At 47.1% G+C, this 18215-nt stretch overlaps 1 protein-coding gene across 3 annotated transcripts; it reads right to left on the reverse strand.

The window, feature by feature from the left end:
• Window positions 1-6084: 6084 nt before the first annotated feature.
• LOC144132388 (tubulin beta-4 chain-like) lies at window positions 6085-16953 on the reverse strand. Of its 3 annotated transcripts, none has more exons than XM_077664772.1 (7): window positions 16605-16953; window positions 15748-15856; window positions 14208-14315; window positions 8755-8999; window positions 8406-8605; window positions 6465-6901; window positions 6085-6314 (listed from the first exon to the last, which is right to left on the reverse strand). In XM_077664772.1, exons 1-7 carry the CDS (start codon window positions 16659-16661, stop codon window positions 6142-6144), a joined length of 1329 nt encoding a protein of 442 aa, XP_077520898.1. In that variant the 5' UTR covers window positions 16662-16953; the 3' UTR covers window positions 6085-6141. The 3 variants fall into 3 exon arrangements, with proteins under 3 accessions (XP_077520898.1, XP_077520893.1, XP_077520903.1); XM_077664767.1 differs by having other exon boundaries at window positions 14208-14318; window positions 16605-16951; XM_077664777.1 differs by lacking the exon at window positions 14208-14315 and having other exon boundaries at window positions 16605-16949.
• Between the last annotated feature and the right edge of the window lie 1262 nt (window positions 16954-18215).

Consider the following 18215-nt stretch of genomic DNA (forward strand, 5'->3'; position numbering starts at 1 on the left):
TTCCCATTGGGAGCAAGGGGTTGGGTGTGGTATGAGAGGTTGGGTTGGGGGTTTGGGTGGGTCATTATCATCATCGTCGTCATCAGCCCGACTACGCTCACTGCAGGAGAAAGGCTTCTCCCATGGCTCTCCAATTATTCCTGTCCTTTGCCAGCGGCGCCCACCTTATGCCTGCAAACTTCTTAATCTCATCCGCCCACCTAACCTTCTGCCAAACGTTGCCAGGTTCAGATTGGGTGGCTATGCGCCAATATATGCCTGGTGAACAGCAAGCGATGAACACAGACAATTTGCGCAGAAATTGTTCATTCGGGCAGTGATTTTACTAGGTGTAATGTTCGATACTTTTGATGGATCATGCAATTCTTTAGTAAATGTGGATTCACAATACGGGCCTCTTGCCGTTCCTTGGTCCGGGCGGAGTTCTGCTTTCGGTGCGTTAGGCATGCACACTGCCCGCGGACAATTGCCTGATGTTGGTGAACGTAGCACGGTGACAGGCCGTGCGTATGCCTAATCCACTTACAGCCGCTTGCTCCGACCTCCAGCATCACAGGTGCTGATAACAGGATTAGACATGCGCATCACCTTTCACTGTGCGACGTTCACCAACATGGCAGCCAAGGATCCGGGGTCCGCCGTCAGAAAAAAGGATATCGGAATTTCTGCTGGAACCCCTGGTGCGCAGATAACCGGGGCCAATGTACCCTGTCCACTCACTCCCCCACCGTGGGTACGTACCATTCAACCAGAGGCCAAAATCATCATCATCATCAACCGGGGCCAGGCCAGATACGGGCCAGGCGCGAACTTAACGAACTGAAAGTAGAAAGTCACGCGAAGCCTGTTTCGAGACACAAAAACTGGTCTCCAGATTTTCTTTTTAGTAATTGTCGAGTTTAACGTCTCGAACCGACACATGGGGTATGAGGAACACCGTAGTGGAGAGCTGGAGAACAAATTTAGCCCAAATGGGGATCTTAACATGCGCCACATGTCACTGCAGCACACGGGTATTTTTGTATTACGCTTCCATCGAAATATGGCCGCCGCGGCAGGAATCGAACTGGCGACCTTGGTATCAGCAGACGACCGCCAAAGGCACTGCGGCGTCTCCGATATGGGGTTCATCGTGTAAACAGACCTTAACATAACGTAAGAGGAACAAACTTGGAGCCTTCCTCAATAGCCATGGATATCCGCATACCTAGTGTACAGAATTAAGCGAAAAATGGTTGCATTTGCGCCTTCCCCGTGCTGTGCATCAAAACAGGTGTTTAAAATAACTTCCTGTGAATTAAACATCAGGCCCCAGCAGCAAACCAGACAATTCCTTACCAGCATTTGTAACGGTGGCAAGCTGAGTGCGATTTGGTACGGGCCTCCTTACGTTCGAAATTGTTCATTAACTGGATTAAATATGCTGAGTATTTTTTTGTGAGAACACGACTGTGACCCCTCTCTCGCGAAATTCAGTACATACAATTTTAACAGCTTTTCAGAGTATGTTGCACAGCTTGCGCATTGCTTCCCGGGTTAAGGCTTCCAAGGTGCCGCAGCATCGAGCAGGCGTTTCCATTACGCTCGTCCAACCAGGATCTGTTGTAACGATACTCACGAATTGTAAAAACGAAGTGAGTACACAAAAAGAGACGCGACTACAGTGAGGAGAGCAATGGATTTGTCGTAATGTCTTCCCTTCTGCCGTAACATGGGCTTACGTTTTGCGGTGGTATATTTATAAATGCGACACCTACCCAAAACCCGATCTGCGCTGAATAATTATAATAATTGGTTTTTTGGGGGAAAGGAAATGGCGCAGTATCTGTATCATATATCGTTGGACACCTGAACCGCGCCATAAGGGAAGGAATAAAGGAGGGAGTGAAAGAAGAAATGAATAGGCGCCGTAGTGGAGGGCTCCGAAATAATTTCGACCACCTGGGGATCTTTAACGTGCACTGACATCGCACAGCACACGGGCGCCTTAGCGTTTTTCCTCCATAAAAACGCAGCCGGTCCGGTCGGGTTCGAACCCGGGAACTCCGGATTAGTAGTCGAGCGCCCTAACCACTGAGCCACCGCGGCGGGCATCTGCACTGAAGGAGTAGGTGATTTGTGGTCAACCGTCTTTGGTTGTCGTTGGTCTCGCAAGGTTAATGACTCACTCCCATAAAGAGGGGTCAGCTCAGAATCCGTCGAAGGCCAAGAAGTGCGTAAAAAGTGTACCTTATATTTTTTAAAGGAAATTTGAGTTTTTAGAGATGAACACATCGCGGAACGTCGTAAACCTCCTCTTCCTCATCTTTGTGTGAATCATGAGCTTGCCGTTAAAAAATATAAACACTGATCGAACAGTTCGTTTATGCGGTTGAATGTAAGTAAATAAATGTTATTTGAGTCATTAATTCGTTGTGCTTACCCAAATGAAGCTTTAGAACTTACATACGCTCGGAGTGCCTTGTGCTTGTCAGTGAATGGAACGAGGAAAACGCTACGGACGAGGATGATGAGCGCAGTGTAGGTCGTAATTTCTAATCTGTAGCATATTTCCTTGCCATGAGATGCCTAACATTTCCTGTATACTGAGAAAGAATTTGATATATATATATATATATATATATATATATATATATATATATATATATATATATATATATATATATATATATATTTATATTTATATTTATATATATATATATATATTTCATTTAACTTACCTGCTAATAGCTTATCGAGGGTCTCGGTTCTGGCAGTCTTGATGCCATAGGTAGCTTAAGAGGGCTCTCGCACAGTTTCCGCCCTCGCCGTTAGATGACGTTCCACGTCACACTCGCGGTTTTACAGGACGTGCTACGTCCGCCGCTATGGTCGAGGGTGGCGCTGGTGAACACTCTAAAGGTTCGCTTACACCCAGTAAACATAAATACCCACGAGAGCAGCAGATTGGACAGCCGTCGCCGTAGCTCAGTTGGTAAGAGCACCGGACGCGATATTCGGAGGTCGTGGGTTCGGATCCCACCGGCGGCATGGTTGTTTTTTCTGCTGCTTTATAAGTAATTTTCTTTAAGCACTTTATTATTCTAAGTACTATAATATCCCACTGATAAGCACAACACATAAAAAAAATACATTCCCCTGTGCACCTTGGTTTCGGTGACTGTTAGCTCCCTTCATAGGTTTGTCAAACGGGCCCCTCATTTCATTTAACTTACCTGCTAATAGCTTAACGAGGGTCTCGGTTCTGGCAGTCTTGATGCCATAGGTAGCTTAAGAGGGCTCTCGCACAGTTTCCGCCCTCGCCGTTAGATGACGTTCCACGTCCCACTCGCGGTTTTACAGGACGTGCTACGTCCGCCGCTATGGTCGAGGGTGGCGCTGGTGAACACTCTCAAGGTTCGCTTACACCCAGTAAACATAAATACCCACGAGAGCAGCAGATTGGACAGCCGTCGCCGTAGCTCAGTTGGTAAGAGCACCGGACGCGATATTCGGAGGTCGTGGGTTCGGATCCCACCGGCGGCATGGTTGTTTTTTCTGCTGCTTTATAAGTAATTTTCTTTAAGCACTTTATTAATCTAAGTACTATAATATCCCACTGATAAGCAGAACACATAAAAAAAAATTCCCCTGTGCACCTTGGTTTCGGTGACTGTTAGCTCCCTTCATAGGTATATATATATATATATATATATATATATATATATATATATATATATATATATATATATATATATATATATATATATATATATATAAAGCGGCTCTTTTAGGGGGAGGGGCAGAAATTCTGTAACATATACTATTGTTTCTGGTATACAGTCTGCGAGTTATACATGATAAAAAATTTATATTTTGCGCTTTGCAGACCATCTGTATATATGCACTGCACAGCATTTTTTTCTTTTTCAGCATCGCTGAATGTGGCACAAAATTCGCGTAGCTTACTCTATTGACACGTTTTGTGATACTTGAACTGCGCCAAATATAATTTTATGAGCTGTTCGCACGCCTGATTCTGATAGTGTATGTAACGGGTGCGGAAAGTCTAGTATTTTTCTTCTTGGCAGCCGTCTCCAGACTCATACATTCCAGAACCCAGTTATGTGTAGAATTGATTATCCGTCACAATATTCAAATGTGTGCAAGCTATGTCACCACAACGCGGATCTCAACCATATATATTGGAAATGCCCTTTTGCCCCCCTGGAGGGAAAAAAATGTCTGTCGCTTGACCAATGGGAGGCTCTCCTATTCAGCACCGATCTGATGATTCAGACAAGTGTCGTACAACTGGCCGAAGACGCCGCCACAAGTCAGGACATTCTGGCTGTCGTTTAGGCGAGGGGCCTAAAGCCTCTCAAACTGTTGGAAATAAAAGTTTTACAATCCATATGCAGCCAAAATTGTGCGTTGCGGACTATACACTGCGTGCGGACTGTATACCGGATATTACGGTAAGGCGATAAAAATGCAACGAGTTCCAATCCAGCAGTGCACGAGTTGTCGCCGAATTTCGCGTTACACTGCCGCGACCTGGATGCTATTTGACCACGAAAATCCTCGCAGTCGCCGACGACAACAGATGGTACAGATCCTTCACAGTAACGTCGAGTCGCAGACAATCAGTCGTAATTACACCAGCGGTAGCCCCATCGAGAAGGCTTCCCAAATATTCCGCCATGGGGTTACCAGCTGAGAACCACTTACCATGACATGGGCTCTACACACCGGGAATCAAATCACGAACGCCACAGCTCGCGGTCATAAAACCAAGCGGTAGTCGACGAAGTGGGAACCTATCCTGTAATGCAAACGTACTACGGAGACATACTTGCGCCCCTCAGGGACATCAGGAAGCGCTTTCATACCTGCCATGCAAAACTTGGAAGGATCACTTAAGCTCCGCCCTAAGGGTATAACGCGGTAGCGCAATCGGTTAATTACCATATATGCAAACGGTCGTTCTCTACTTTGCATCCAAAAATACCTGGGCATTCAATACCTGGGCAATCAAGATCTTGCGATTTTTCACTCACAACACCGAAAACACGAACATCGGCACTGGATTTTCGGGTGAACGGGGCCTTTACCGCTATCGCGTTAAGAGCTGGTGATGCTGACGCTAAACTGCTATAGAGACAAAGAGCTGTTTACGCCAGGCCCTCGCCGGAAATATCGCTCCCGCTTCCAACCATAGGGCTTTCAGATCACGAAAGCTCGCGTGGCTTCCAAAGCACCTACCCTCTGTTTCTGTGGACACCACGCTAAGGGATTCTGAATCAATAGCGCCGAATTCAACACGGGTAATGTTCGTTGAGTATTAAGGATTGAGGGCTCCTCACAGTGGCGAATCGCCAAAGCCTTTGGCGACGAACCTTTCTGCTCTGCGTCCCGGGTTAGGGCTATGCCGCTCACAGAAGAACGAGATATGGGCCTTGTGGTTCGATCGCTACAGGTTCAGCAGCCCCGAGGAGCTCGACTATCGCTGAACAATGAATTGGTCAAGCAGCCTCAAATGCTACTCGATGTCCTGTCGGCGTCTTCTCATCGTGTTTTCCTTCCCTCAAGTAGAAGAGCCTCTCAAGGAAAGTGATACGATCTTCCTAGTATTGACGAAGATCCCGTCACTGATGTTTTTGTTAAAAATCGTAAAAATATGAAACAAAAGATGATGGCTAGATAATACGCCAAAAAAACTCAGTCAAATAACACTGAGAATAATAGGCAAAATGTATTCTCCGAAGCGATGTTCTAAAAACCGGCTCGTCTCATATCAGTTTCGACAGCACAGAGAATTTGCCACATCATCTGACAGGAAGTATCCGAGACCAATAATAGCTCATCAAAACTTGTTTTCCTTAAGATCACCTTGCGTTCGCTCTAAAAGTGGTTCGATGAGAAGCTTTTAACAGATTTTAGAGTTTCGTCAAAATGTCGAAAACGCCAGTCACACGGCTATTTACAGATGTGCGCACATTGCAATACAGTAAGGTTTAGCTGCTTTGCAAGACCATCCTTGTGACGCAGTCCGGGCCTACGACATACTAAAGTGCACAAGCACCTGGCTCAAAAAGAAGGATCCATGACAAACAAACACTTTATTGTAAAGCGAAAGAAAAAAGCGCTGCACACAAAAAACTAGGCCTCTGCCTGGGTCTCCTCGAATTCCCCCTCGTCCTCAGGTGTGGACTCCTGGTACTGTTGGTATTCTGACACCAGGTCGTTCAAGTTGGACTCTGCCTCGATGAACTCATACTCGTCCATGCCCTCTCCAGTATACCAATGCAGAAAGGCCTTGCGGCGGAACATAGCTGCAAAAAAAATAATATATCAAGCAGGCCGGGTCACACTCCTAGAACTGTCCCCGAAAATGCGCTGTCCCAGAAACTCGACAGCAATGGGTACCTACAATGAAAGCATGTGCTTTTAAGAAGCACTTTCAAATCAAACACGATGGTCACCTGTAAACTGCTCGGAGATCCGCCTGAAAATCTCTTGAATGGCTGTGCTGTTCCCAATGAAAGTAGCAGACATCTTCAGACCTCGAGGCGGTATGTCACAGACAGCTGTCTTTACGCTGTTCGGGATCCATTCAACGAAGTGACTCGACTGCTTGTTCTGGATGTTGAGCATCTGGTCATCGACTTCCCGCATGCTCATTTGGCCTCTGAAGACTGCAGCAACTGTCAGGTAACGACCGTGGCGGGGGTCGCAAGCAGCCATCATGTTTTTGGCATCGAACATCTGTTGCGTCAGCTCCGGCACAGTCAGAGCCCGGTACTCCTGGCAGCCGCGGGACGTGAGTGGAGCGAATCCAGTCAGGAAGAAGTGGAAGCGAGGGAAGGGCACCATGTTAACGGCCAGCTTGCGAAGATCAGCATTCAGCTGCCCAGGAAATCTGTGAGGAATGGGACGGTGCTGATTAGAAGCCCGCTTAATTCACAAGGGGAGAGAGAATTTAGAGGTATGTTGGGCGCTCTTGTTTGGGAACAGTCAGAACAAGATTGTGGTAAGATTGTGGAGCAGCAACAACGGTCAGTGGAGGCATCTTGTAGAATGTCGCGATTGTTGCGCGCTGTTCATTCAAAGCTTTTGAATATCGGGTCATCAAATTTGAAATTCAGTTCTCTTCACGCCAGTGCAGACAACGAAGCCCAATGAAAGAACGAACTCATGAAAATTTCAGAAGTGACATAGTTTACACTTTGCCAGTCTGTTCTAGAGAACATTAAAACTGCATGCCTGTTATTTGCCTCAGCCAAATTACAACGGCGGAGAAACAAACCAGCTTCAGTAAGATAACATGATTTCTTCGGTTGCTGGTTTCGATTCATTGGCAAAATCACAAAAAATAAAAATGGATTCTTCACGTGGTCACTGCTTCGTATCCAGCTTCAAAGGTTATACAAATTACTACATTAGGAGAACATCGATGGGTATTAACTTCACCGGTCTGCCGGTTGTCGTGGCACTTTAGAATTATGTGATCGTTCTCCAGGCCCTAAACCACCATCTCCCAACAATGGCACCCAGTATTTATTCCATACTGACTGCTCAGCAGGCTAATGTTGTACTCTGCTCCCAACGTCCTCAGAAAGTGCCACTATTTATCGAAGAAAAACTTCCATACCAAAACGTGGGAATTTGTATTCCCTTTTCCCAAAGAGAAAACGGGGATAACTGATTTCAATATACGTGATGCTTTATATGGAGGTCCTGTACGCTAGGATTAAGGAGCTGAACGAGATAAATGTGCGCTTTATAAAGGAGAAAAAGTTCAAAAAGTATTCTCCACTGACACACACCTAAATTATTTCCAAGAGATTTGAGATGTTTGCTTTTGAACAGAGTAGTTTTTCATCATTTACAGCGCGAGGCCTTAATTTACCTTTTCGCCTCATGGGTTTTTTGAGGTACAGTGGTTAAACACGGCCATTTTATTCCCAATGTGTGCAATCGCATGCCGTAGATTAGGCGCCGCTCCATTATTCCCGACGACAGCCGCCTTCTCGTTATTGCTGCCGCTGCCGAATTCACTTTCCTTGAAGTGCTTTTCAAAGCTTCCTTGAGCAGCTGCTTGGCTGGCTATAGCAGGTGCGGTGTTTGTTAGTTTTTATGCGGACGGTGAGGGTGCTTTTATTTGCTTTCTTGCTCGTCATTGTATTTTCTGAAAATATTGCCACCACATGCACTTCATACATGGAGATTAGCTGTAATGTATTACTCTAAATATTTTGTAAAAGACCTTGGCGACCGCAGTCTTTGCAGTGCTTGTTCCATATTGAACCGATCACTGCCGTCGGAACTAGCAATTCGGCGGATGGTGTCGACCTCTTTGGGCTCTTTATGAACATGCATGAGGCGCTTAAGTGACCCCTTGAACGAAGCTGAGAAATACTTACCTCAGGCATGTGGTCACACCCGACATCGTTGCAGAAACCAAGTGGTTAAGGTCTCCGTAGGTGGGAGTCGTGAGCTTCAGCGTCCGGAAGCAAATGTCGTAGAGTGCTTCGTTGTCGATGCAGTAGGTCTCGTCGGTGTTCTCCACAAGCTGATGCATTGACAAAGTAGCATTGTAGGGCTCGACGACAGTGTCCGAAACCTAGAGGTAGCCGCAGCAAGAGAATGAGAACTTTGTGCATACCGACTAATCAAAATTCAAGGAAGGCGCCTTATAAAGCAAGGCCGAAATGTCATGTTTGCTTTGTTTCAAAGATGCTGAAATTGGGTCCTGCAGATAATGTCACACACCTTTGGAGAGGGCACTACACTGTAGGTGTTCATGATGCGATCGGGGTACTCTTCACGGATCTTCGAGATGAGCAGTGTGCCCATGCCAGATCCAGTACCACCGCCCAGGGAGTGGGTCAGCTGGAATCCCTGCATGCAGTCGCAGGATTCCGCCTCCTTGCGCACAACGTCGAGCACCGAGTCCACCAGTTCAGCACCCTCGGTGTAGTGGCCCTTGGCCCAGTTGTTGCCAGCACCACTCTGACCTGAAGGGGCAGGTTGTGAAAGGCGTATACTTGCACAAACTGTATTCTGAAGAAAATCAGTACTGGAATATGCAATAAAGGAAAGCCACTATCCAAACACACTTCACACAGCAGCCAGAAAGGCAACAAAAATTGACTTAAGTGGCCTGATGGCCATAGCCAATAGGGGGATAAACACCGCATTTCATAGGTAAAGTTAAGTTTGGATAATATTAGGATGCTGTTGCGTGCGAATTAATTTAATTAGTTTTCAGGCATGTAAAGACTATAACAAGTGATGGCTATGTTTCACTCGGCCTTCAGAACTCAATCTCGGCACTAAGTCACTCTGGTAAAAGAGCTATGTGGCAGACAAGACGAGGACAGAAGGAGGCTCTCTGCAGTACCCATCTTTTATCGCTGTCCTAATTTTTTTTGCACTCTGCCAGATTTCTCCCGCTGAGGACTACATCCAGTCATTAATATGTCACATACCCGTTTTGCTGGAGTGATGTGGGGCGTTGTGTTCTGCGGTGTAGCAACTGCGGATAGAATCTTAATTTGGAAAAAGCACATATATTGCCACTCTCGTACTTACGCCCGTTTCGCTGCACATTAAAGTCGTGTTGAACCTTCAAGCTTACGCGTGAGTTTTGGGGACCCTTCTAACGGAACTTATAAAAATGACTTCATATTCAACTCAAAGGCATAGAAGCAGAAGTAGAAGAAAGAGGAGAAGAAACAGAAGCGAATAGTTGTAAAAAAGAATCACCTTGTCGTACAAAGGAACCACCTAGTCGTACAAAGAAAGTACTTAGTGGTACAAACGAAGCACCTAAACGCACCAGCAGCCACCACCGCTAATGCTTTCGCATTTCTTCAATGCAGCAGACTGCAGTCGTCTCAGAGTTTTTGAGAAAGTTGTATGCATGTTAATTCTTCCTTGGGTGTTCAGCTAATGCCAAGGAATTACAGCTTTCAACCGTATTTGTTTTAGCAGCTGCCATAAAATGGTCCAAGAAATGTTCGTTTCCGGCCGTCTGGCTGATGACGGTAGGAATTGGGTTCATCGATGGTGGTATGAGCATCCGAACTGTGGTGACGTACTAGTGGATGTCATGCGCGCGTCAAATGCGGGAAGGGACGTTCTATAGACGTATCCGGGAACTTATATCCTAATTTTGGGATCCGAAGGACGTCTGAATGTCCGGCGTGGACGTACGTAGGACGTTCATTCGGCCGCCTTTATTTTGCATGGGATGGTCCCAGGGATGTCTGTAGTTTGTATTCGGGATAAAACTATAGGCCTCCATCGGAAGTCCTAACGTTTGGTAGCAGACGCCCTTCGTTCATTCTTTGGACACCGGTGGTCCATTGGGTGGGTTGTGGAGCGCTGTGTGCGATTCCAGGGCCGGAATAAGAAAAATGGGGCCCTGGGCTAATGCGCTTGCAGGCCCCCTTTCCCTATACCGACAACACCCTGTAGCCTGCTGCGCTACTGGAAAATATGCCATTTCATTTTAATTCCACCAAATTAAAAAGAACGAAGTGCGATCAACGGGATTATTATTGTTGTTATTATTATGAGGAAAACAACAAAACTTGATGAAACGCGTGCGGTTGTAAACACCAACATATATGTTCACTTTGTGATTAATATCTGCATTCTCGTTTCAGCAAAGGCTAGGCTTTAAGGAAAAGTTTAGTGCACTCAAAACGAACAAGAACGTAGAAAAGACAACGCAGCTCAGATGTCGATCCTTCTGAAGCTAGGCTTCGTTTGCATCACTAAGTTTAATCCCGTGAGGAGACACATGGTTGTATCCAAAACATTCTTTATTAAAATTCAAGCATCAGACTGCAGTAATCGTTACACACGTTACTCTGAAAATATGCAACAAATATACACAATACTTAAGGCAATACAACACCATAAGAATGCACTAGAATACAGGTGAAAATTACCAACTGCAATTACAATACATTACTTGAAAATATTTTGTTAAAGCTAGTACACCAAATAAACGTGGCACTATCAAAAACAACAATAGTACAGTTCTCTATAAGCACGCTAAATATCACAAGAAGAACAAACAATGAATATTTGCATATATTGAATTATACTGCTCAGCGTTTCATTGGCCACGTGGAGGCTGGGAGGCGACACAACGAACTTATTGGAATTATTCATGTAGAAAGAAAGCCATGCACTGGGCGGAAAAAACTATACTTATGCTGCTTGGTGGAGGTAGCGAGTAGAGAGATAAGCAACGCTCAACACAGTTGAAGTTAACAGCTTGCGGAAGTTTCCGATAATGCGACGGATGAAAGAATTTGAAAATATATGTTCACGTCTGCAAACAATTCAACAAGTCATGGCTCGCATTGTACTCGGCTACAGAACACAATCTCTCCAGCGAGTCACTACGTAAAACGAGTGACAAATGACATGAACACAGGGGAGGGAGAGCCGCCTGCTGTGCTCATATCCTGTGTTATATCTGTCTTTAATATTTTTGTTTTATGCCGGATTGTCCCCGCAGACGGCCGCCTCCCTTCCTTGTGTAATGCGCCACCTATGCGTTTTGCTGAGTGATGTGGTGTTGTGTCAAAGGCGGATGGAATCTTTTGTAGCGAGAGCTACGCTAGACTATAGCCAGCGGCCCATTTCGGGTAAGCGTGTCTAGTCACTACTGCGCATGAACCACTAGTTGCACCGAGCCATAGGTGTTCCGCCGCTGCGTCGCGCCACACCTTTCTTAAAAATTCATTTTCAAGTTTTCTTTTTTCTTGTTTCCATCCCGCCTTTATCCATTCGATCTAGCGTCCACCGAGAGATATGGACAGTTGCTTCTCCATTTCCTTTCCTCAAAACCGAGCAAAACAAGTGAGCCGCCGGCGCTCATTTGGTGCATTGGTGTTGAAAACCTAGAGGCCGTTCATTTTTACGAAAGGAAAGGCGCACAAATGGCTCCCTGGGTCAGTGGACACCTCACTTTCGCTTTCATGTAAAGTGGCGTTGGCATGCAACTGCAAAAAATTAATGTGGATTAGCTCAGTTAATCTAGGGTATACAAAGCGAAAGGTGTCGGCGTTCACTGTGTTCTTGGCGTTGACAAAGTTCTAGACGACGATGGAGTTGAACAAAGGAAGGGCGCATAACTGGCTGCCTGGATATGGATATGCGGACGCCTCATTCAATTATTATTATGCATGTGGCAGTGGTGGGAGAGAGATGTGGCCTGAATGCAATAGCGCTGACAGCGTTGTGGCTGACATGCGGCACTGCAGCAATAGCTAAGCCGCTGCGTTCGTTTGCTGATCAATATCTCGCGATCAACCATTAACTGCGTGCCACCTCCCAGGGTGGCAGGGAGGGCGCGCTGCCTATCCAATGTGGGGAACGCATTCAAAGCATTCTTTTGCAGTTCGACACCAGCGCCACATGCATGAAAGCGAGATTTAGGTCTCCACTGACCCATGGAGCCGGTTGTGCGCCGCGGTGGCTCAGTGGTTAGGGCGCTCGGCTACTGATCCGGAGTTCCCGGGTTCGAACTTGACCGCGGCGGCTGCGTTTTTATGGTGGAAAAACGCTAAGGTGCCCGCGTCTTGTGCGATGTCAGTGCACGTTAAAGATCCCCAAGTGGTCGAAATTATTCCGGAGCCAACCACTACGGCACCTCTTTCTTCTTTCACTCCCTCGTTTATCCCTTCCCTTACAACTCGGTTCAGGTGTCCAACGATATACGGGACAGATACTGCGCAATTTCCTTTCCCCCAAAACTAGTTATTACATTTAATATTACGCCTTTCCTTTCGTGAAAATGAACGGCCTTTTCAAAGTTCTCAACGCCAATGAACTATGAACGCCGTCGGCTGACTAGATTTTTTTGGTTTTTGAGGAAAGGAAATGACACAGTAACAGTCTCACATATCTCGGTGGACACCCGAACCGCGCCGTAAAGGAAGCGATAAAGGAGGGAGGGAAAGAAAAAAGAGAAAACTGAAAATTGAAAGTTGGATTTTGAGGAAAGGCATGGCGCTGCGCAGCGCCGGAACACCTGTGGCTCGGTGCTACTAGTGGCGCATGCTCAGTAGTGACTAGGGAGCGAGAAAGAGAGAAATATGCGCGGTGAACCGCGCGTTGTGACGTTATGTGCTTCCTCTGAGCATCGCCACGGCGAAATAGCAAGTTTGCGGCCAGTAAAGCCTTCACTTTAAAACCCCACTTGATTGCCTTCCGCACTTTGGATATGCAGCGCGTCCACCCTGCCTCTGTGGCAGGTTGCAGTTGATGATCGCGAGAGGTTGATCACCCAATGAACGCTGCGGCCTATTACTGCAGTGCCGCGTGTCCACCACGAAGTTATCAGTGCTAATGTATTCAGAGACCCGCCGCGGTGACTCAGTGGTTAGGGCGCTCAGCTACTGCTCCGGAGTTCGCGGGTTCGAACCCGACCGTGGCGGCTGAGTTTTTACTGAGGCAAAACGCTAAGGCGCCAATGGGCTGTGCGATGTCAGTGCACGCTAAAGATCCCCAGGTGGTCGAAAATATTCCGGAGCCCTCCACTACGGCATCTCTTTCTTCCTTTCTTCTTCACTCCCACCCTTATCCCTTCCCTTACAGCGCGGTTCAGGTGTTCAACGATATATGAGACAGATACTGCGCCATTTCCTTTACCCAAAAACCAATTATTATTAATGCATGCAGCCCACATGTCTTCACCATCGTCACGTAACTCGAAGGGCGAGTGAAGCGTCCACTGACCCGGGGAGCCAGTTTACGCACTTCCTTAAGCGTCTAGAACGGTGTCCACGTCAATGAACACATTGAACGCCGACAGCTTTTGCCTTGTATTTCCTCGATTAACGGAGCTAATTCCGATTCAATTTAATTTCGAAATGGCCCATGTGTTGCCTCTCTCGTAATATTCTCTTTTCACGGCGCACTACATTCTTGATGAACCACCAAGCTTGCGTCTCAATCTTGGCGGCCTAGGTTTCGCAAGGAACTGATGAGAATGCTCATATTTCAAACTCGAAGTACTTGATTGCGTGGCTGTATTAAACTGACTGCCACTCGGACTGGATTATACTGAGCGAGGATTCGCTGCGCGTACAGAGATGTGGGTACAAATTTAGCCAGTTCTGCGCTTTAAAGATTAGTCTGCACTGTGCGCTCTTGTGGGTGCGTTTATGTAGTAGATTTTAAGCCGAGAAGCCCCTTACCGAACACAAAGTTATCCGGCCGGAAGAGTTGTCCAAACTGTCCCGAGCGGACGGCGTCCATGGTTCCCGGCTCCAAGTCAACCAGGATGGCCCGAGGCACGTATTTACCTTCTGAAACAAAAAATAAATATCACTTAGCGGCAACAAAGATACCGTGCAGTTATTACAAGTACCTGCGTCACAACAAAGCCAGTTAAAGAAAGGAAATGGAGCGCACCAACTGTAGGTGTCATAGCAAATAAAAGCGGCACTACTAGGCCCTTCCGCCACCTCCCGGCCTTTAAACAGATGATCCAGTTATATTTAATAATAAAATATTTAAATATCTTTCAGCAGAAAAACCCAAGGTGAAATGTTGATAGATAAATTGAGATGGATCAAAATGATGTCACTACATTAACGTCCTGTTGCGACTCCTGTTTCGATTCTGTTCCGTATTACTAAACAAACGGTGTCCTATATGGGATTAACATTCCGAATTCTGTACATGGGCTGTCATCAACGCAGTAGTGCCGGCCTCTGGATAAATTTGCACCACCTCGGGTTACTTTACGCGCAATAAGATCGCAGAACACACGGCTCTTTATGGTCTCGCCTCCATAGAAATGCGTCCGCCGAATCATGGATGTCATGATCGAGTCCCTTCCAAATGAAGCACAGCGGCGGTATTAGCAAACATAGAGTTAAAAACTCCTTACAAACTCACTGCAGCAAGAGGAAACGTAGTAGAGGGGAGACGTACTATGTCCTCGTCAAACCTGACGAGGGAATTCAAAACCAGCGTTCGAACCCCACCGCGGCGGCTGCGTTTTTATGGAGGAAAAACGCCAAGGCGCCCGTGTGCTGTGCGATGTCAGTGCACGTTAAAGATCCCCAGGTGGCCGAAATTTTTCCGGAGCCCTCCACTACGGCACCTCTCTCTTCCTTTCTTCTTTCACTCCCACCTTTATCCGTTCCCTTGCGGCGCGGTTCAAGTGTCCGCTGATATATGAGACCGACACTGCGCCATTTCCTTCCCCCAAAACCAATTATGATTATTATTATTATTATTATTCCAAACTCATTCGCGTTGTGAACATTCATTGCCTATGAGAAAAAAGGCTTTGGTCAAGAACCTTCAATCTAATCCCTGCGGGACTTGTGGCAATGCAACCTCAAAAGCTGCAATGGCCTAGCATAACATGCCGCAAGCAGAAGAGGTCACTAGGCGTTGCACTTTGACCTGACTAGATTTGCGCGATCGGTTGTAGAATTTAAAGCTTGAAGAGCAAAGGCCTGCCGTTGAAGAAGCTCCATTGACAGGCCAGATATCAGCTTAACAGCACAAACAGCGCTATTAAGGCAGGAGCGAGAATAAGGGACAACCATACACACAGCGTTCGGTTTTGTCTTTCGCTTGCTGTTTCTGTTGAAGTCATGTGCCAAACGGCCCGGAAACTTTCCCTAATGCTTAGCAGTGCGAAAAAGCCGCAAGGCAAGATAAACTCGACGGGGAAGCTTCAAAGTGAAATTATCAACCGAAATACAGCCAGACGCGTACCGGAGGCCTCATTGTAGTAGACATTGATGCGCTCCAACTGGAGGTCCGAATCACCATGGTACGCCCCGCTCGGATCGATGCCATGCTCATCGGAAATCACCTCCCAAAACTGCAGACGGGAAAAGATTTCAGTAATTAGAGTGGCGTCACATCGCGCAGTGGCGGCAGTCAAATCATATTTAGATGCTGTAATTCACAGCGAAAGCAACATATAACTGCTACAGTTCCACTTGTCAACTGGTTTTTGTAGTCAACTCGTCAACTGTCATCGATTCTCACCCGCCATGTGTCTTGCTGATGGCGGAAAACCGGAAGGGCCTAAGATCGCTTGAGGCTTTTGGATTGCATCATACGCGAAAACTAGGTCGCGCGAAAAAAAATTCCGTCAAAGAATCTTCGCCGATCGCTTTGCGGCAGTCATTTGCCATAAAACTGTTCCATGTCACCTCACCGCCAAGACCGATTGTCTCGAATTTTTTACAACCGGGAATAAAGTCTGAGCTATATGCCATAACACAACAATATCTCAACGCTCTCAAAGCGCGAGCAGTAATTAAAAGGTCAGAGCGAAAGGAGTGGTCAAGAACAAGAGCCTTCGATGAGCATTAGCTAGGGCTCAACATTGTCCAACGCAAAAAGGCCACAACTTAGAACGAAAGCAGTACGTCTGCTAAAAGCCGCGACTGCTTTACAGGCAACTGCTTTCGCCCGTATCCTGAAACGAGATTCTAGTACGTGGCGTTTAGGACGCAACGTAATCACCAACGTAAAAAGCGCCGGGACCGGCACTGGGACCGAAAGGCAACCGCGATCCCCTGAGCCGTGAAATAACCCGCGAGGTGGTAGAGGTGGCTTACCTTCGCCCCAATCTGGTTGCCACACTGGCCTGTCTGAATGTGGACTATCTCGCGCATGTTCGATGCCACTCCGAGACTAAGCTGTCAAGATGCCGACTGCCTGCCCGGGTCAAGGGTCCACGTATTTGTAGCCTTGCGCCGCATCAACGCTCACTTCTTCCTCAACTCTGTTCCTATGTGCACGCGTGTCAACTCAATAGCGCATAAAGTAGTGCCGCAGCCTGTTCCTGCCATGGTAAATGCGTTTCAGAGCTTATATATAAGGCCTTCAGTTCACGTACAGGATGCCGTGTAAAGGATATGCGCCGTACAACGCGAACTATTTTTCGTTTCGCAAAGCTTCCGGCACAACGGGGTTCTCTCAACTGGCTCCAGGGGCGAACTCGGCCTCTTCTACTTTCTTTTCTCGGTGCTCGAAGTTGATTTCGCTCGAAAGAACTAATGTGCATTCTGCAGCATAATCTTTTCACTTTTCTAGCCTTTCGATTTGTGCGCGTGCGGTCGGTTCTAAAGTTTGAATGTTACCGACCGATTGGAAAACTTTACTTCATCATCATCAGCAGCAGCAGCAGCCTGACTGTAGCCCCAAGAGGTTAGGGACCTGAGTCCAGGGCCTCATTATCTGTTCCAATCGGGGTTGCCTGGTCGATCAGTCTGCGCTGGTCATCCTGGTTTGAGCTCTCGAAACAGTGGCTTCCCATTGGGAGCAAGGGGTTGGGTGTGGTATGAGAGGTTGGGTTGGGGGTTTGGGTGGGTCATTATCATCATCGTCGTCATCAGCCCGACTACGCTCACTGCAGGAGAAAGGCTTCTCCCATGGCTCTCCAATTATTCCTGTCCTTTGCCAGCGGCGCCCACCTTATGCCTGCAAACTTCTTAATCTCATCCGCCCACCTAACCTTCTGCCAAACGTTGCCAGGTTCAGATTGGGTGGCTATGCGCCAATATATGCCTGGTGAACAGCAAGCGATTAACACAGACAATTTGCGCAGAAATTGTTCATTCGGGCAGGGATTTTACTAGGTGTAATGTTCGATACTTTTGATGGATCATGCAATTCTTTAGTAAATGTGGATTCACAATACGGGCCTCTTGCCGTTCCTTGGTCCGGGCGGAGTTCTGCTTTCGGTGCGTTAGGCATGCACACTGCCCGCGGACAATTGCCTGATGTTGGTGAACGTAGCACGGTGACAGGCCGTGCGTATGCCTAATCCACTTACAGCCGCTTGCTCCGACCTCCAGCATCACAGGTGCTGATAACAGGATTAGACATGCGCATCACCTTTCACTGTGCGACGTTCACCAACATGGCAGCCAAGGATCCGGGGTCCGCCGTCAGAAAAAAGGATATCGGAATTTCTGCTGGAACCCCTGGTGCGCAGATAACCGGGGCCAATGTACCCTGTCCACTCACTCCCCCACCGTGGGTACGTACCATTCAACCAGAGGCCAAAATCATCATCATCATCAACCGGGGCCAGGCCAGATACGGGCCAGGCGCGAACTTATCGAACTGAAAGTAGAAAGTCACGCGAAGCCTGTTTCGAGACACAAAAACTGGTCTCCAGATTTTCTTTTTAGTAATTGTCGAGTTTAACGTCTCGAACCGAC

This window comes from Amblyomma americanum, chromosome 1 (genome assembly GCF_052857255.1).
Source record: "Amblyomma americanum isolate KBUSLIRL-KWMA chromosome 1, ASM5285725v1, whole genome shotgun sequence".
Classification (NCBI taxonomy): domain Eukaryota; kingdom Metazoa; phylum Arthropoda; class Arachnida; order Ixodida; family Ixodidae; genus Amblyomma; species Amblyomma americanum.